Raw genomic sequence first — 20,884 nt, 5'->3', positions numbered from 1 at the left:
TTTCCATAGGAAAAGCGTTTTTTGTTTTCCCAATAACGTTGGCGCCAGATGAAGACTCTTTGCGAAATTTTCAAAACTCGTGGGGCGCACCGGTCATCTCCTATCTTGAAAGTTTTGGGATGATTCGGCAAGCGGGGGCCGAGAAAAAAGGGGGATCCCAAAACGTGTTTTCTCCATGTTCATTTCTATAGGAAATTTTAGACAGCTCGAATCTGCTGAAAGGAATTACACCACATTTGCTAAAAAGGTAGCCCTTGGTTCAGAAAGAGACAATTTTTTTTAAATGGTGTAAATCCGTTCAGTAGTTGCTGAGAAGATCAAAAAATAAAAGTTTCGATATCTAGAGGCGCGATGGATCCGCGGACCCTCCCGACCACGAGCTTTATTCTAATTGGCTGTCAACACTCCAAACCAGGAAGTGTTGGCAGCCATCTTGTGACTCGGTAGAAACGAGTCACAAGAATACAGAAAAACAAACACGAAAAACAAGAAAAGGGAGCAGGGTAGAAACCCCCTGATCACCTAGGCCTGCTTATGGGGTCCCACAAAGGACCCCCAGGGCCAGAAAAAGCATTTTTTTTAAAAAAACAATCAGCGAGATTCGCGCTCCCAGTGCGAATTTGGTCCGAAAATAAAAAAATGAAGCGTGGGCTACCGCGCTTCGTTATTATTTAGCCCCCGGGTTGGCCAAGTCCCGGGGGCATGCAATATTGTAATTGCGGGGGCCCTGGGACACCCTCGCAGCCCCGGGAACTGCCACCCCCGGGGCTTTCCTTAAATATTTGCGGGGGGCATGTGACCCCCCTGCAGCCCCGGGGACTGCCATCCCCTGGGGCTTGTTATTTTTTATATTTGGGGGGGGGCACATGGCACCATAATAAACACTGTGACAACCCGGGTCTCAAGCTGAGTCAAAGATAACTGTCAGGCGAAAGTATTCCTATCTCTAATCCGACGTCTCTTTAAGAGAGAACCCTTCTAAGACAGGACCCATCAATCACTTAAGGTGGTGAGTTTGTCATCATTTGGGTCTGTGCATCTCAATATGACGAACCAGATCTTGGAATAGCGATCTGGTAACGTGCAGAGAAAATGCAACCAAAGAGGGTTATTGTCAGATCTCAAAGAGATTTCGTCAAAGATGACGTTGTACCCATAGATTAGTGAAGGGGATCCTAAGGTCAGCAGTACTAAATAATAAGAGTGTAAATAAAAATGGCTAGAGGCACTCAAATGTTCTTTATTCGGTAGAGTGCCCCTGTCATATTTAAAAAGCAATATGGCAATCTAGCACAAATAAGTTGTCATTATGCTAATGTCCATAGCAATGTGGTCGACATGTTTCTGCCCATTTCTGATCAAAAAGTATCGGGGCTTTCTTCAGGACCTTTGATACTGCTGTGGTTCAGTGACAAAATGTGACAAAGAAATTGAAAAAAAATGTTGTGAATAAAATAATCCTACCGCACCGGTCAATTCAAGAGATATCGAAACCGGGTACCTAGGGACAAAAAAAGTGGTTGAGAAATACAAGCAACCTGGTGTATAGAAAAGACTCAGCAATAGGTCATCACTTTTCAATGACACTAAAAAACGCATATGATGATGCTGTTAAGCATTTAATTAATAAATCAAATTGCACTTACCCATAAGAATTGGGTGTTGCCCTCACCTCAACCTGGTCCTGACTCAGGGAAAGGGGCCCCGCTCTGGTTAAAAATGAAGAGAAAATACAGGTCGCTGGTTGTCATGCCAGAATATTGCCTCCTCATTAAGCATAGCTAAAAACAAAGAGAACTAGCCCATGTACTGTGAACAAGTGAACGGCAAAATGGTCATGGTCTGAGCATTAACTTGATCATGGCTCAGTGGTAGTCTAAAGATACGGTTTGCTTATTTTAAAAAGCAATCAATAGCTGTCAGTGAATGTAAAAAAAGAAGCAGCGTGCAAATAGGTAGACTCACTGTCATAAGGAGAGTGTCTCATTTATAAGTACCAGTTTGTAAAAATCAGAGTAAACCTCCAAACATTAGGAAAAGTAAAGGAGCTAACGATGGCAGAGAAAACAGAGAGACAACCCTACTCTTGTTGTAAAGCCTGCATCGTATACTGGTAACAGTATATTTAAGTCAAGGTAAGTATTTGGAACAAACTGGAAAAACACGAGAGCTACTGTGACACCTACCTCTCCGTCGGTACCCCGGGGCGGTCTTTGAGTAAAGACCGGAGGTGTCGACGGTGAGGTCTTCGCTCTCTTTATAATCAGAGGAAGCCAAAGTGGCTACAGGTGTGAGGATATTCAGAGAGGGCTAGGTCAGTGCCTGTCCCGTTTTCCAGTTCAATGCGCATGTGTAGAGGGACCGATACTAATACAGGAGTGCCTCGTTCTTATGCGCATGTGCGGCATCCAGCCATTAACCGACAACCGTATGCAAGCCTTCATGCTTGCACAGAAAGTGAAGTCTCAACGCATCTCTCGAAGAGAGAGAACAAGAGAAAACAAACGTACACTGTCTCTGTGATAGACATGATATGAATAAAGCAGGCAGAGGGTGAAAAATGCCAGAATAGCTACGGGTGTTAAAATATTCAAGAGGAGGCTAGGACAGTGCCTGTTCCGTTTTAGAGTGTAATATACATAAGGTGGCAGACAGATATTGATGCAAAAACACCTAGTTTCTGTGCACATGTGCGGTATATAGCCACTAGCCAACTAATGCATGAGAGCCCTCATGCTTAGACAAAGAGTACAATTAAACAAACCTTTATTGGAGGAAAACTCGACCTTATACGCGCTATCTCTGTGATAGAAATAATAATTGTAGAATACAATAAGGTCCGTGGTTCAAAGTTCTATCTGTTTGATAAACATTCGAACAAGGAGCTGTAGCAACATTATCTTATAACAACAGCCAAGGAATATCATCATTCAGCCCCACTGTGTCAGAATGTAACCGGTGTACCCATCTTTGTTCTCTGCGTAGCAGAAACCGTTGGACATCTGTTATGTGTGGGGGAATGTAGGGTTGTTCTAGAATTACCCACTGTAAGTCATTTTCTTTGTGGCCTGCTGTTATGAAGTGATTAGTGAGTTTAGTCGCACTTTTCTTACACCGTATGGTGCTTTTGTGTTCTGAGATCCTCAACTTGATCGTACGAGATGTCATGCCCACATAGTTTTTGTCACAGGGGCATTTTATCAGATAAATCACCCTTTCGCTGTTACAATTGGTGTGTTTGCTCAAGACCCAAGGTCTAGTTGTGCCAATATCTATCTCTGTTGTATGTGAAGTTTGAGGGCATGCTGAGCATGTCCCGCAGGGAAAATGGCCAATGACCGGAGGTAAGCCCCATAATGTGGTTTTGGCAGGGTTTTTCATTACTCTGGGACGTGTATGCACTAGTTGGTCTTTTATGTTAGAGCTCCTCTTGAAAGCAAATAGAGGAGGAGGCAAAATACTACCTTCAATTTTAAGCACTTTCCAATTCTTCAGAATACTCTTCTTTAGTGCATTGGAGTAACTACAGAAAGTATTGACACATGTGATTCTCTTTTCTTCATCAGTAGGATTGCAAATCTTCTTCTCCAGGAGAGCTTCCCTATGATTATTCGCAGCCCTTTTCATAGATGTTTTAATGGTTCTCTTGGGATACTGTCTCTCAAGAAGTTGTGTAGAGAGGTGGAAAGCATGTTCTCGGTATTTAGAAATATCGGAACAATTACGGCGTATACGAAGAAATTGTCCGAATGGCAGGTTCTCCCTAAGAGCTTTAGGATGAAAGCTCTGAAAATGTAAAAGGGAGTTCCGTGCCATCGGTTTCCTGTACAGTTCTGTGTTGAGTATTCCATCATTGGAGCCAATCAATAGATCCAAAAAGGGTATGCTTTCTTGAGAGAATTCACAGGTGAATTTTAGGAATTCATTCCTGCTGTTCAGCCAGGAGTGAAAATTCTTGATCGTGTCGGTAGTGCCTCTCCATATGACCAAGATATCATCTATATACCGTTTCCAGGTAAAAATATGACCTAGAAACGGATTAGTTATTGAGAGGATCTCAGTCTGCTCGATCTGATGAACATACAGGTTCGCTAGAGAAGGAGCAAAAATGCTCCCCATGGATGTACCGGAGATTTGTAAGAATAGTTCATCCTCAAATTTGAAAAAGTTCTCCTTCATGGCTATGGTAGCACATGACATGATGAAATCCACTGGTGTGGGACTCTCCAAGTCCACTCCTTCCAGAAGCGTTCTCACAACAGACAGTGTTTCATTTTGCGGAATACAGGTATACAATGACTCAACGTCAAAGCTTACCAGGAAATCTTGTGTGATATCAAATGGCATCCCATCTAGGATGCGTAACAAGTCTTTGGTGTCCTCGACGTAGGAAGGCATAGTTCTCACAAGAGGCTTCAGGAAAAAATCTACAAAGGTAGATAGTGGTTCAAGGAGAGACCCTATCCCTGAAATTATCGGTCTCCCTGGAGGAGGAAAGACCCCCGTGTAGAGAACATGCTTTCCACCTCTCTACATAACTTCTTGAGAGACAGTATCCCAAGAGAACCATTAAAACATCTATGAAAAGGGCTGCGAATAATCATAGGGAAGCTCTCCTGGAGAAGAAGATTTGCAATCCTACTGATGAAGAAAAGAGAATCACATGTGTCAATACTTTCTGTATTTACTCCAATGCACTAAAGAAGAGTATTCTGAAGAATTGGAAAGTGCTTAAAATTGAAGGTAGTATTTTGCCTCCTCCTCTATTTGCTTTCAAGAGGAGCTCTAACATAAAAGACCAACTAGTGCATACACGTCCCAGAGTAATGAAAAACCCTGCCAAAACCACATTATGAGGCTTACCTCCGGTCATTGGCCATTTTCCCTGCGGGACATGCTCAGCATGCCCTCAAACTTCACATACAACAGAGATAGATATTGGCACAACTAGACCTTGGGTCTTGAGCAAACACACCAATTGTAACAGCGAAAGGGTGATTTATCTGATAAAATGCCCCTGTGACAAAAACTATGTGGGCATGACATCTCGTAAGATCAAGTTGAGGATCTCAGAACACAAAAGCACCATACGGTGTAAGAAAAGTGCGAATAAACTCACTAATCACTTCAAAACAGCAGGCCACAAAGAAAATGACTTACAGTGGGTAATTCTAGAACAACCCTACATTCCCCCACACATAACAGATGTCCAACGGTTTCTGCTACGCAGAGAACAAAGATGGGTACACCGGTTACATTCTGACACAGTGGGGCTGAATGATGATATTCCTTGGCTGTTGTTATAAGATAATGTTGCTACAGCTCCTTGTTCGAATGTTTATCAAACAGATAGAACTTTGAACCACGGACCTTATTGTATTCTACAATTATTATTTCTATCACAGAGATAGCGCGTATAAGGTCGAGTTTTCCTCCAATAAAGGTTTGTTTAATTGTACTCTTTGTCTAAGCATGAGGGCTCTCATGCATTAGTTGGCTAGTGGCTATATACCGCACATGTGCACAGAAACTAGGTGTTTTTGCATCAATATCTGTCTGCCACCTTATGTATATTACACTCTAAAACGGAACAGGCACTGTCCTAGCCTCCTCTTGAATATTTTAACACCCGTAGCTATTCTGGCATTTTTCACCCTCTGCCTGCTTTATTCATATCATGTCTATCACAGAGACAGTGTACGTTTGTTTTCTCTTGTTCTCTCTCTTCGAGAGATGCGTTGAGACTTCACTTTCTGTGCAAGCATGAAGCCTTGCATACGGTTGTCGGTTAATGGCTGGATGCCGCACATGCGCATAAGAATGAGGCGCTCCTGTATTAGTATCGGTCCCTCTACACATGCGCATTGAACTGGAAAACGGGACAGGCACTGACCTAGCCCTCTCTGAATATCCTCACACCTGTAGCCACTTTGGCTTCCTCTGATTATAAAGAGAGCGAAGACCTCACCGTCGACACCTCCGTTCTTTACTCAAAGACCGCCCCGGGGTACCGACGGAGAGGTAGGTGTCACAGTAGCTCTCGTGTTTTTCCAGTTTGTTCCAAATACTTACCTTGACTTAAATATACTGTTACCAGTATACGATGCAGGCTTTACAACAAAAGTAGGGTTGTCTCTCTGTTTTCTCTGCCATCGTTAGCTCCTTTACTTTTCCTAATGTTTGGAGGTTTACTCTGATTTTTACAAACTGGTACTTATATGACTCTCCTTATGACAGTGAGTCTACCTATTTGCACGCTGCTTCTTTTTTTACATTCACTGACAGCTATTGATTGCTTTTTAAACTAAGCAAACCGTATCTTTAGACTACCACTGAGCCATGATCAAGTTAATGCTCAGACCATGACCATTTTGCCGTTCACTTGTTCACAGTACATGGGCTAGTTCTCTTTGTTTTTAGCTATGCTTAATGAGGAGGCAATATTCAGGCATGACAACCAGCGACCTGTATTTTCTCTTCATTTTTAACCAGAGCGGGGCCCCTTTTCCTGAGTCAGGACCAGGTTGAGGTGAGGGCAACACCCAATTCTTATGGGTAAGTGCAATTTGATTTATTAATTAAATGCTTAACAGCATCATCATATGAGTTTTTTAGTGTCATTGAAAAGTGATGACCTATTGCTGAGTCTTCTATACACCAGGTTGCTTGTATTTCTCAACCACTTTTTTTGTCCCTAGGTACCCGGTTTCGATATCTCTTGAATTGACCGGTGCGGTAGGATTATTTTATTCACAAAATGTTTTTTCAATTTCTTTGTCACATTTTGTCACTGAACCACAGCAGTATCAAAGGTCCTGAAGAAAGCCCCGATACTTTTTGATCAGAAATGGGCAGAAACATGTCGACCACATTGCTATGGACATTAGCATAATGACAACTTATTTGTGCTAGATTGCCATATTGCTTTTTAAATATGACAGGGGCACTCTACCGAATAAAGAACATTTGAGTGCCTCTAGCCATTTTTATTTACACTCTTATTATTTAGTACTGCTGACCTTAGGATCCCCTTCACTAATCTATGGGTACAACGTCATCTTTGACGAAATCTCTTTGAGATCTGACAATAACCCTCTTTGGTTGCATTTTCTCTGCACGTTACCAGATCGCTATTCCAAGATCTGGTTCGTCATATTGAGATGCACAGACCCAAATGATGACAAACTCACCACCTTAAGTGATTGATGGGTCCTGTCTTAGAAGGGGTCTCTCTTAAAGAGACGTCGGATTAGAGATAGGAATACTTTCGCCTGACAGTTCTCTTTGACTCAGCTTGAGACCCGGGTTGTCACAGTGTTTATTATATTGAGTATTAGGGGAAACACAACCTGCAGGTCTATAAAAAGTGATTTTCCCTTGGACCTCCCCCCACATTGATTTGTGTTACTGGGGCACATGGCACCCCCACAGCCCCAGGGACCGCCACCCCCGGGGCATGTTTTATTTTATTAAAAAGAACCTATTTGGCGGGGCTCAAGCCCCCCCACACACCCTGGGGACCACCACCTCCCTGGAGCACTAAGTATTTAAATGCGGGGGTCCTCCCCGGGGCTTTGCCAATGTTGGGAGGGGGGCCACGCGACCCCCCTCCTGGAGCCCTTGATGGCCCTGGGGACCGCAACCCCCAGGGCCATCTCCTGCAGTGTCCCGGGGTGCCCTCCCCACGACACTGCTGTTTGCAATGACAGGTATTGCAAACTGCTTTGCTTCATTGAAGAGAGAGCAGAGAAACCTGCTCTCGCTTCAATTAAGCAAAGCAGAATTGCTTTTCCACAAGGGGAGCTGCATGTCAGCAGCTCCCCATGTGGAAAAGCAATGCCGGCTCCTGCAGGACGCGGGGAGCCGGTGAGACCGTGGGGGCATTGGGGCTCTCCCCACTGTCCAAAACGGATAAGGCCTGCCCCGGGGGATGGGGTCTCCGGGGCTAGAAGTGACCCGGGAGGGGGGCCACGTGGCCCCCCCTCCCCCAAAAAAATAAATAAATAAAGGCCATGCCCGGGTGATGGGGTCCCTGATGCCGGAATTGGCCACGGGAGGGGGGCCCACGCGGCCCCCTTCCCATTCATATATATTTTTTTTTTTTAAAAAGGGGTCAGTTCCTGGGAGATGGGGTCCCAAGGGCCCAAAAAAAGGAAAAATAAGGGGGGCCACACATCCCCTCTTCTAAAAAAAAACCTCTGCGATCGTGCCAACAACACTCTGCAAATGCGCCCTGTGGCGCGTTTTAAATTGGGGAATTAATTCCCCTTCAATCATGAGGGCCCCTGAGGGCCAACTAGCCCACCAGGTACCTTCAGTAAGTGCCACAGGGCTGTGTTGCAGAGAGGTGGTCCAGGCCACGCCCCTTTTTACACCTCTCTGCCACGCAGCTTTCTGGTGCTTACTGGAGGTACCTGGTGGGCTAGTTGGACCCCAGGGACCCTCAGGATTCAAGGGGACTTAATCCCCCAACTTAAAACGCGCCACGGGGCGCGTTTGCTCAGTGGTGAAGGGAGGGGGCAGGGCCTGAGGTGACATGTGTGCAGTCATGCTCTGTGGTGCGTTTTAAGTTGGGGAATTAATTTCCCTTCAATCCTGAGGGCCGCTGGTGGCCTACTAGCCCAGCAGGTACCTCCAGTATGCGCCACAGGTCTGCGTTGCAGAGAGTTGGTCCAGGCCATACCCCTTTTTACACCTCTCTGCAACGCAGCTCTGTGGCACTTACTGGAGGTACCGAGTGGGCTAGTTGGACCCCAGGGACACTCAGGATTCAAGGGGACTTAATCCCCCCGCTTACAACATGCCAGGGGGCACATTTGCAGAGTTGTGGAGAAATGGGGCATGGCCTTTGGCTAGCTCTCACCAGTCCCACTGCGTGGGGCTTACTGAGGGTAAAAGGTAGGCTAGTTGGCCCCTAATGGACCCCCAGCAGTGAAGGGGACTTCAATCCCCATCCAAGAGCGTGCCAAGGAGCGCGTTTGTAGAGTGGTGGGCGAAGTGGGCATGGCCTGGTACGAGTACTTACCAATGCTGCTGTGTGGGACTGACTGGCGGTAATAGTTTGGGAAGTTGGCCCCCAGGGATGTCCTTGGGGGCCAACTACCCCTCTTGTTACCTCCAGTAAGTCCCACACAGTGGGATTGCAAAGACGTCTTCGGAGGCCATGGCCCCCTTTCTCTACCACTCTGCAAACGTGCCTCGTGGTAGACTACGGGATGGGGGATGAAGTCCAATTTAGTCCTGAGGGAGTTTGGGGGCCAATAATCCCTCTTGGTAGCTCTTGTAAGTCCTACACATTGGAATTCCTGAGCGATGGTTGGACGCCCAGCACCCTTTTTCCACCACTCTGCAAATGCGACTACTAGTTAAAGTAGCATATTTCTGCACCTCTGACTTAGAGGTAGTTTTAATCCCCCTGCCCTATTATGTACTAGGGCCTTACAGAGAAGGACATGCTAATCACAGGGGTACCCCGACGCATAGTGTTCCCTATTGTATGTAGGTGTTTTCACTGTATTCTAAGTGTCTTTTAGCATAGCACTGGCTCTAGGCCTGGTTAGTCAGAGTCAGTTACCACCAGTACCCGTCTGAAAAAGTTGTGGGCACAGGATGATTTTGCAACACAGCCTCTTTCTGCTCCTTTGTTGGTTCTTTCTGCACATCTCTTCTTCTTCCTGCACTTTTTTCGTCTTTCTGGACTTCTGTTGCCTCTTTCTGCATTTGTCTTGCTTCTTTTTGCACTTTTCTTCCTCTTTCTTCACATGTCCTACCTTTGTAGGCATAGTTAGAAATTAGCATTTAAAAAACCTTTGAAATTCACTGAAAAAACAATAGGTTTCAGGCACGTAATAGTTAAGTTAGCATTTAAAAAAACGTAGAAATTCACTGGTAAAAAACATAGGTTTCAGGGACGTTATAGTTAGTTGGAGATTTCACTGGTATAAAACCATAGAAATTCGGCCGTTATAGTTAGTAGACCTAACTTTAACTGGCGCCCCCGCAATGCACTACTGATGACGTCACATATTACATCACTCATGACATGCTCAGTGACATCACTGATGACATCACTGATGACATCATCCACTTGATCATCTGATGCACCTCCTCATACCCTAATAAAACCTTTCATATACCCACTCTAAAATACAGACCACCAATATTGAAACCATAGACAGACAAATAGCAGTTAGTACATACCTGCTCAGTGATTCATACGTCTACACACACATCCACCCACTAACCCATACAGTCTCTTATACACACAGTCATTCATCTATACAGCCACTGATATATCCACTCATAAACCCATATAGACACTCACACACTGCCACTCACCCAAAGAGTTACTCATATACCTGGTCAGTCATGCAAAGAAACTATCACACACCCATTTCCTTGCTTATACAGTCATACACACACCACCACACTTATTTATACAGATACTAGCACATACTCACTCTCTTAAACAATCACTCATAGAAACACACACTCATCCATACCAGATACTCTTGCAATCACTCACTCTCACATATAGTCATTAATATACTCCAACACTCACATATACTGCTTTAAAACATATGTAGATACTTACACATGCACCACTGCGACATCCATTTACTCACCAACACACACATACACACACTCACCCACCCATACAGGTGTTTCCATAAGTAACTCTTGAATCCAATTCACACAGTGTAACAACCACTCACATATCTATGCACAGAGTCACACACCCCCACCCACCCACAAAGACACTCAGACACCCATACAGATACTCAGACAACCAATAAATAACCCATATAGACACTCATGTAGCTACTCACCAAGCCATGCAGCCGCATACACACCAACTAACAGACTAATAAAGACATTCACAGAGTTTAGTCTCTAACCCATGCATTCAGTAAGACACATTTAATCACTCACTTATACAGTCAGTCACACAACTACTAAATCATCCATTCAGACACTCATACACCCACTCATACATCAATACACCTTGGCATATATATATATATATATATATATATATATATATATATATATATATATATATATATATATATATTCTGCTCCAAAGTTGTCCACCTGTAAGTAGCACTCGACCAGCAGCTTGATTTATGTGTAGGTAGGGACGGGGATCCGCTTGTAGGAGCCGCTCCGTAGTGGATTTGCCTGACGCGTTTCGAAGCTCAATATGCTTCTCTTCAGAGGCTTTAACAGAAACGGTGTGCACAACCGCTAACCCACTTCGCCATTTAACATATGACACACCCACCAATGGGAGGCTCAAATGAGACTGTGCATTATGGGAAGTGAAGTGCGGAAAGCACATAATCAAGTCCTGTATGGACCCTGCAAGTGGGCCCGTCCTCGATCCTATGTACGGCTACTGTTCCACTTTCGTGGCCCCCAAGACTTCCGGGGTGGTGCATACTCCGCGGCTGGACGGCCGCGTATTATATTCTGCTCCAAAGTTGTCCACCTGTAAGTAGCACTCGACCAGCAGCTTGATTTATGTGTAGGTAGGGACGGGGATCCGCTTGTAGGAGCCGCTCCGTAGTGGATTTGCCTGACGCGTTTCGAAGCTCAATATGCTTCTCTTCAGAGGCTTATATATATATATATATATATATATATATATATATATATATATATATATATAAAACATATTTTTATACTTTATAGAAACACACATTCACTGGATGATGTCATCTGTGATGTCATCAGTGATGTCGTTTGAGATGTCATCAGTGATGTCATCAGTGATGTCACTGAGCATGTCATGAGTGATGTAATATGTGACGTCATCAGCAGTACATTGCGGGGTAGCGAGTTATAGTTAGGTCTACTAACTATAACGGCCGATTTCTATGGTTTTATACAAGTGAAATCTCCAACTTACTATAACGTCCCAAAAACCTATGGTTTTTTACCAGTGAATTTCTAAGGTTTTTTAAATGCTAATTTCTAACTATAACGTGCCTGAAACCTATGTTTTTTTTCAGTAAATATATATATATATATATTTCTGTTTATATATTATCTACTGGCGGTCGCCAGTAGATAGTTATAGTTAGGACCGCGTTTCCATAGGAAATCCGCAACAATCTATTTGGAATAACTTTGGCGCCGATTGACGAATCCTCGCGAAATGTTCAAAATAGGTGGGGCGCTCCGCTCCTTCCCTGAAAGTCTCGGGGGGATTAGTCAAGCGGGGGCTGAGAAAAAGGGGGGGGTCCCAAAACGCGTTTTCCCCATGCATTTTTCCATAGGACCGTTAGTCCAAGCTACAGCCCGAACGGCTGAACAGAATTACTTGAAATTTGGCAGAGAGGTAGTCCTCAGGTCAGGGATGTGCCTTTTGCAGGTCTGGTGTAAATCTGTTCAGTATTTCCTGAGAAAATAGCATTTAAAAGCATATATATATCTATAAGCGCGCACCGTGCGCGTACGGTAAAACTTACCGTACGCGCACGCTGCCGTGCGCGAGCGCGATTCTGATTGGTTGTTAGATCTTAGTAAACATTCGAATCGGTCGAAACCAGGAAGTGTCGGCCGCCATTTTGTCTCTCGCAGTCTGAGGGGGTGAAAAACAAAGGTGGAGAACGTGAAAAGGGGGCAGGGTGGACAGTTCCTGACCCCCTAGCCTTTGTCAGGGGGTCCCAGAAGGACCCCCAAGGGCCAAAATGTATTTTAATTTTTTTACGAAAAATCGCAGAGTACGCGTAGTGTGCGCGTACGGTAGAAACGGAAAAATTCCGCGAACTGCGTAACGTGGGCGCGCGGAGCGTGAGGCGCACCGCGCGCCCACAGTGCGCGTACGGTGCGCGTACGATGAAAAACCTTAAAATAAATAAATAAATACATAACTTAGCATTTAAAAAACCGTACAAATTCACTGAAAAAACCATAGGTTTCACACACGTTATAGTTAGGAATTAGCATTTAAAAAACCTTGCAAATTCACTTAAAAAACCATAGGTTTCACACATGTTATAGTTAGCTGGACATTTCACTCGTGAAAAACCATTGAAATTCCCCCGTTATAGTTAGTGCAGGCAACTATAACTCACGTGACCGCAATCCTCTGCTGATGACGTCAGATATTACATCACTGATGACAAATGTGTCTTTCTGAAAAAAAAATATTTGTAATATATGTATAGCTAAAAATTAATGGAAGAAGACATGGGTAAATAAGTGTCTAAATACAGTGATGAAATATCTGACGTCATCAGCAGAGGATTGCGGTCGCGTGAGTTATAGTTGCCTGCACTAACTATAACGGGGGAATTTCAATGGTTTTTCACGAGTGAAATGTCCAGCTAACTATAACATGTGTGAAACCTATGGTTTTTTAAGTGAATATATATATATATATATTTGTTATTTTACTTTTTACTGTAAAGGAAAAATTATTGCAAATTAGTCACTGTGCATACATATGAACTTGGTGGCCATCCTAGAGTAATTTCTCATAAACCTTGAGAAAAAGCCTTCAAAAACACCTGCCCTGTATACACATGCTTGATGACAATCTAGTAAAACAAAAGCTCTGGCCAATCCAGTAGGTTTGTGCCCCAGTATCACAAGTGAGATTGCTGGCTTTGCCAATGCTTATTATAAAAAATACAGGGCTTGTTTAAAAGCCCATTCTTATCACAAAGTTTCTGTAGGTATTACTTGGAAAATGGTTCATCTATAGCAACTTCACCTTAAGGTGCACCTTTTGTGGTTCTTGGAAGCAGTCACCTTTTTTGGTCTGAATACTTCTCTTCCCATTTACCAGTGAGCTCCTTCTTCAGAGTACTAAAAGAGCATCAACTAAGCCCTTGATCCTGTGAATACTGGTAAAAGTGCTCATCAGATGGGCAAATATATATCAGGCAGTGAAATCTTTTTTAGTCTTTTATTTTCTTAATTGTGACTCTTTCTCTTGAATGAATGAATATGTCACTTGAAAAGCATGACAGCTGCCCAAGATGGGCCTCCAGGCATTGAACCGGGTATTGGAACATAAATGCTCATGGTTTGAATGTCCCCTAACGCCTTTTGTTGTAACCATGTGTTCAATGTTAGTATTTGCATTTGAGTTCCTTAAGTATCCTTTCCAGTGAAATGGTTAACCTGAAATATTATTGTAGCCAGGTCCACTTCCCTATCTCCTAGAGTTATTGTGGCCATTGTGGCAAGTCTTTGTCTGATAGCTGTTAGAGACACTTTTCTTTTGTGTTGCCTAGTCTAATCTGGAATAGTTCTACCTTCTTACTGAAATCATGAATACATACGAATATATAAAACACATGATAAAAGATGTGATGGACCTAAGTGTACCTAGTATGGGTGTAGGTGTTAAGCCAAAAATCCCTCTAGGATTTAGTCAACCCCATTACCTGAAGTGAGAGACTATTGGACCCCATCCTGGTCTCGAGTTGGACACCCTGTGAGGGATGTTAGACCACTATGAGCTGGAGTGTCTGCATGCAGGAACCTCAGCGTCTCTGGTCAGTGTGTCGGCCGGGAAGTCCCTGTCTTATCTTAGCAAGATGTGATGTATATATACCCATAGATCTCCCCAGGGGTCCTATGTTGCTGTGTTACTGTGTCGGTCTAAGGATGGCGTTGGGCATGAACTTTGTACATAGATTTTATTCAGGAGATGGTAGTCATGCTGTGCTTCCAAGAATTCTCATGCATAATGTATGAAATTTCAAACTAGGGAAAACCCGCGTTCTGACTGCAGTGTAATATCTAGGTAAAAGGTCAGTCCCTGTAAACTGTGACAAGTGTAATGTAGGGAGAGAATATAGGTGAAGGAGGATGAGATTACCTGGGCCTATATTATGGAACCTGTATGGAATATAACCGCAGCATTAAGCTCTGCCTAATCCCTCAGCACCGGTAATACATGTTTATATCAGAGCGCCAGGATACCCGTGGAGTGACAGTAGCGCTATATAAGAACAAATACAATACAATACAAGTGGCTTAATGCTGCATTGTAAATAAGGCGAGGCCCCTATCACCATCACAATGTCACTTTCAGTGACGTTATGGTGGCGACAGGGGATTGTTAATATGCCCCCAAGTGCGGCACTGGGAGTGGGATAGTTTAAATAGTAAAAACATGTTTGTTTGCTCTACTGCTTACTGTTGGGAGTAAAGGGTTACCTATTTTTCATCTTAGAAAATGTGAAGTTGTTTGTCTTTTCGATTCACCTGAGTAAGAAAAAAACAATCTCACACCTATTGAACATTTAAATATTCAGATTCAGATTTTCTGAGACTCACCGCTCAGTTTCAAGTTGCCTTTCTGTTAATGCTGTTTAGGGTTTAAACCTTATTTTAACCTGTGGGAGCAAAGGGTGCCACTCACATATTAATATGAAGGAGACAGGGCTTGTATGTCATCACAGATAAACAGGCAGCAGTATGAAGGCTGAGTGAAAAGGGAATTTAGAAATATTACAATAATTTTATGTACAATCGTGATAAAGGCAAATGATCACCAACTTCCTCCAGAGAAGACAGGAACACTACACTGTATCAAAATAATAAGTGTTGCTCCCTCGGCAGGCAAGATCTCAGAAATTCACATCAGGTCTGTTTAGAGTGGATCAATAAAAGGAGACGTAGTAGAGTTAAGTTAGCCATACCATCTTTCTCTCATGCAGAAAACCTGCTCGATTTTGTAAATAGGGAAAGTGTCCCACACAGGCAGGTGCAATTTGTCGCTCCCTTTAGCTGCAGGATATCCTTGGGTGCTCCTTGTCACTGCGTGTTCCCATAATAAATGCCTCCACATTGGATATAGACCCTGAAACTGCATCACAACTGTAAACTTACATTTTTGTGTAAGATTAGCAATTTTTGCTATTCACTAACTCTGACATAATAGTAAGTTTACAACTGCGGAAACTCTTCAGTCAAGGCGGACGACTCCACACATAAAAATATAGGCAGGCCTATCATTTTATGTGATAAGTTCTCTGCTCCAACTATGGAGTCTCCACAGTCATAAACTTACTTCGAGTTAATAGTAACTTTATGACTGCAGAGACTCCACAGTCCGGGTAGAGAACTCTGCACATGAAAAGATTGACCTGTCCTGTGTTTGTATGTGCAGAGTTCGCTGCCTTGACTGTGGAGTCTCCGATTAACTCAGAGTTTGTGAATAACAAAATCATACTAAACTTACACAAAAGTTTTAATTTACCTTTGTGAATCATGCCCTATGGGCCTAATTCATATAGGTGAAACAATTTGAGAAATGTATACTTTAAGTAACTTTTCTGCTATTTGGCTAGTCATAAAATCTGAGTCTAAATTTACTCCAGAAGTGTAACTTACACACTGATTTTGTGAATAGCCAAAAAGTCGCAAACCTACTCATAAGTGTAAATTATTCAAAACTGTATAGTCCCCAGGACCTTCAATTTGATGAAGACATGTAAGTTACACTTTTGGAGTAAATTTACACTTGGATTTTGAGAATGGCCAAAAAGTAGAAAACTGATTCAAAATGTACATTACAGAATAGTGTAAGTTACCTTTGTAAATCAGGTCCAAATTGCACCCAACTCAATAGGTAGGGAAGTTTTTGTCTGCCTCCTTTAAGCATATGTACCCTTCGGCTGGCCAAAGGTTCCATGTAAATGAAGAAACATCCTCCTAATATTGTGCTGGCTCATAATGTATGCCAAAGTGATAAGCCTTGCAGAAGGGGGTTTGCAGTTTTCTGAGGCGCCTTCTGTAATTCACAAGTACCCCGGGGCGGGGGCACAAAAGTAAGAACCAGCACCATTGCACTCCCAGAGCAGGTTTTGCAAATCAACTCTACATTTTTTAACAAGGATTTCTGATTATGTAAAAAACTTCAATCAGAAATTTTACATGATTAAAATATTCACAAGTTTTCATTTAGTTACCTGTGCTGAATTTTAGCGGGTGGTTTACAGTGCTCGAAATCAGCACTTAATTGGTAACACCGGCCCTTACAACAGTGTGCCACATGGTGGTGCTGTTTGTTTAAATTAGAGATGAGCAAAACAGCAGTTGTTTATTAATTCAATATGCATGAAAAGTTTCTTATACCTGCTGCCCATGCCATTCTTCTAGCTTTGGATGCCTGAAATATGCTGAACTGTCACACTTGTAGAAGTGTGATGGTTAGTAGTTGTGATGGTACTGTCATTGACAGAGCTGGCAAAAGCAATGGGTAAGTAAGTAAGTAATACATTTATTGTATATAGTTAGTTAAAACCTTTACAATTTTTTGTGCTAACATCTTCCAATTGACATATATATAAAAAAAAATTAAAAAAATACACAGGCATATTATACAGTCATATTTTTAAAAAAAGATTTATCTTTAGATTCTAAACTATTGTTTGCACTTCGGTCATTTAATTGTAAAGATTTTGTTCTCATATGCTATTTTTCGATTTTCTATATTAAGAAACTAACTTTCTGCAAAAATCTGGTGGCCCTGCATGCTACCTGTAACATGTTGCTATTCAATGCTAACATGACTGCTGGCTGTCATGATCTAATTTGAAATGTACGGAATGCATGTGATAGATAAAAACGTCTCAAATTATTCAGGTATGGACAAATACACAATAAATGAGTCAGAGTTTCTTCTACTTGACCACATAGTCTGCAGAGTGATGTTGGCCATGTTTGTTTCCATGCTGGAACCTGATCTTTTGAGATAAAAGCCCCCATCCGAATCCGAAGTAGCAGTTGTTGGATAGCTGTTGTGATGTGGTTGACTAAATATGGTTGTGGGGAGCATCTCTCATATGTGGCTAATACCGTCCAGCCATGTTTTTTCTTTGCTAATGCGGCTTTATCTGTAATCCAAGCTATTTGTTTTGCCGCATTATTAGCTATTTTTTAAAAGTTGCAAAGGTGTAATTGGTGTTCCATGCTTCTTGCATTTTGAGGTTTGTCAATGCTTCTTCTAGGTCTGTACTCCAGGCGTTTTTTCCTTTTGTTTGATTCTTTATTTCAATCCAACAATACCCCATCAACGAATCCTCTTGTGCTGCTTTTAATTTCCAACACATTTTTAATATTGCTGCTTGTCTTGCTGGGTGCTGATTTAGTAACCCAAATTCCAGACGTACTTGTGCTTGTGATACAAACTTCGGGACCTGAAAAATATATTTGCAAAAGCAATGGGGGTGCAAGGTGCAGTGGCCTCCAGACGAGGGCCCTGGCACTTATTGTTTTACGTAAGCACTGGACAAAATCTTTAAATGAACTAGCATGTGATAGAAATTGCCAGTAGGCCTGCATTCATGCCGCCAGGCTGCCTGTCAGCCTTTCTCATGTTCTCCACCTTTCATTTTCAGGTGCAGAAAAAATGCTATTGGCCAAGATGGGACAGAAGATATATCGGCATCTGGCATCAGGTATACAGGGCCAGGTCCATGATAAAGTCAAAGTGGGTGTCTCAGGATGCAAAACATATGGGCATGCAACAGAATTAGAAGGGTATACCACACATTGAGTAAGGCCCTACATGATCATAAATGGCACTTTATTGTAATAGCTGTGTCATGCGTACTCGTTGAGTTAGGGCAAGAACGGTGTGAAATCGACTACATGATGTTCCTTTATTATTCTGAACGTACTTCACATACGAAATGTGTAGTTCCTTCTAATGCGTTGTGAATGTGTTTGATAAAAAAATGTATGTCTTTCATCATTTCATTTTAACGTATTACCATCTCCATGTCTTGGCAGTAGGCGATCATTGTAACCATGCATTTTGGAGGGTAGAAAGTGATTGTATACAATTTTCAGTGTACCTGCCAACATGCATGCTCCATGGGGACTTCATTTTATCACAACTCACAGTGAGTACAGTGAAGTATGTGGACGTTTTCAACGTTGTTATTTTGTTTGGTTTGGCTAAACGTGTATTTGTACGACAAAGAACTTTACAATTGTAGGTACAGCAGGGTTACGTTTGAGGTTCCCATTCTAAACCACTAAAAAGTAATCTCATACCAGGACTGCACCCACCGATGCACAAACAGATTGGCATGTGCCACAACAGCTTTGAAAAACTTTTCCTGACTTTCTCATAATCGAAAGGAATCTCCATAGGTAGGTAACTCGAGTGGTACACAATGCCAAAGAAGCAGTCTATGTATTAGGTTATAATTATGCTCACCAGAATCTAGCATGGACTACATCACTGTTGTCCCTCATGCACATACACTCTTCTCTTGGTGTGAGTGGCAAACACATCAATTGTACCAGCACTGTTTTCTATTACAGGGTTGTTTTTCAACCAACTGATTAGTGCTGTAATTGTGCATGGAGAAATAGTGATGCAAAAATATGGCTGCCCAGATGTATTTAACAGTGACAATGGTCACTGTAGATTGTATTCCAGAATGTAATCTTACAAGAAGTCTTGAGTGAAACGGATAAAGCTCCTTTGGCTTTCAAAACAATATAAAATGGAAAGATTTTAAACTAAAAGCAGTTCCTCATCACCGCATCTGTTGCTGCTGCTCCTTTTACTAAAATGAACTGTCAGCAGGTGCTGTGAGAAGAGTTGAAAAGACACTTTCACACATAACTCTGGCTCTTCTTCGTTATGTTTCTTCAATGCAAATCATCTTTTTTTTAATGGATTTCTAGATAGCGCTAACTAGAACTGGAGGTATCAAAGCGCTTTACATGAGCACCAGTTATGTTACATACCGAGGAATTCATTATTGTTAGGCACGGGGATATTAAGTGATTTGCCCAGAATCACAGAATGTTGAGCGTCCCGGCCGAAACGCGAACCCGGTTCCCCAGCTCCGAGGTCGACGCCCTAGCCATTAGACCACATTCTCTTCCCAAAGCATTCATCATTGATGAATTCTTCCATATTCACTTTCTTCAAATGTAATAAGACCACAAAAAATCCTCTGTGTAAACTACATTCAATTAGGTACCATAGACGATCACTGATCAAAGAACTTAAGGAAACAGATATTGGAATGTTTTATTTCACATTGTATTTTCTATGCTTTCCCACTGTAGCCCCCTATCTGTTCATCATGAAATGTATTGCTGTGCCTCAATCGTTTACACCAGATTCTAAATCTGGTAATTTGCAGCTATGGCATAGCAAAAGTTGGTACAAAAACTCATTACCTGATATCCCATGTCATACTATTGCTATTTAATAAAGGCATTCCAAGCCAGGATGACTGGGCATCCTAAGAACCCGTCAGTGCAGTGCTGCTTGTTTGCTTCGAATAAAATACAAAAAGCATAGCTGCCAGAGTTGGAAGGAAGACAGGGAAGGTGGTGCGGGGTTGGTTAAGAATGGCAAGTAAGGTTTTTTGCACATTTATGTCCGCAACGATAGGCTATGTTATGCATGGCGCCTTGCATTACTCCTCTGCTCCTGTGTAGCAGTTGAAAGCAAGGGGTGATGATGTTGGGGGGCATCTTTAAAATAAAGTTACAGATGGATTCAAAGTAAATTATGAGATGTTTTTCACCTCGGAGTTCTGAGTGACATCATAGACAACTCGAGCTTCGCTCGCACTGTCTTTATGATATCACTCAGAACTGCTCAGAGAAACAAATGCCCTTAATTCACTGTTACCCATCTGTAATTCTATAGGTTCAGCATGGCTCCCATAGGAAGCCTCTATCATTTATACCAGATTCTAAATCCGCGAATTCATTGCATGACGTCAGGGCCGGACTGGGAACCAAAACCGGCCCTGACAAAGTGCTCGGCCGTCCCCCCCCGGTTGGTTGGGGGTGCGGCCGAGCTCTTTACCAGGGCCGGTTTTTGGCCGATTTTGTTACAGGGCAGATTCTGCAGCTATGCTGCAAAACCGGCCCTGTA

General features: G+C 42.7%; 1 protein-coding gene across 2 annotated transcripts in view; it reads left to right on the top strand.

The window, feature by feature from the left end:
* IL1RAPL1 (interleukin 1 receptor accessory protein like 1) overlaps positions 1–20,884 on the top strand; it is a 2,372,066-nt gene that overhangs the window by 631,531 nt on the left and 1,719,651 nt on the right. The window contains exon 3 of one of the 2 annotated variants that reach the window (XM_085622432.1): positions 18,369–18,428. The exons of the other annotated variant lie outside the window; for it this stretch is intronic. Within the exon in view, the coding sequence (XP_085478558.1) occupies positions 18,369–18,428 (60 nt within the window). The remainder of the gene's footprint in view (positions 1–18,368; positions 18,429–20,884) is intronic. 2 annotated transcript variants of the gene reach the window in all.

This window comes from Triturus cristatus, chromosome 8 (assembly GCF_964204655.1).
Source record: "Triturus cristatus chromosome 8, aTriCri1.1, whole genome shotgun sequence".
Lineage (NCBI taxonomy): Eukaryota > Metazoa > Chordata > Amphibia > Caudata > Salamandridae > Triturus > Triturus cristatus.
Note: the sequence above shows the minus strand (reverse complement) of the source record. Positions and strands in the feature narration are given on the sequence as shown.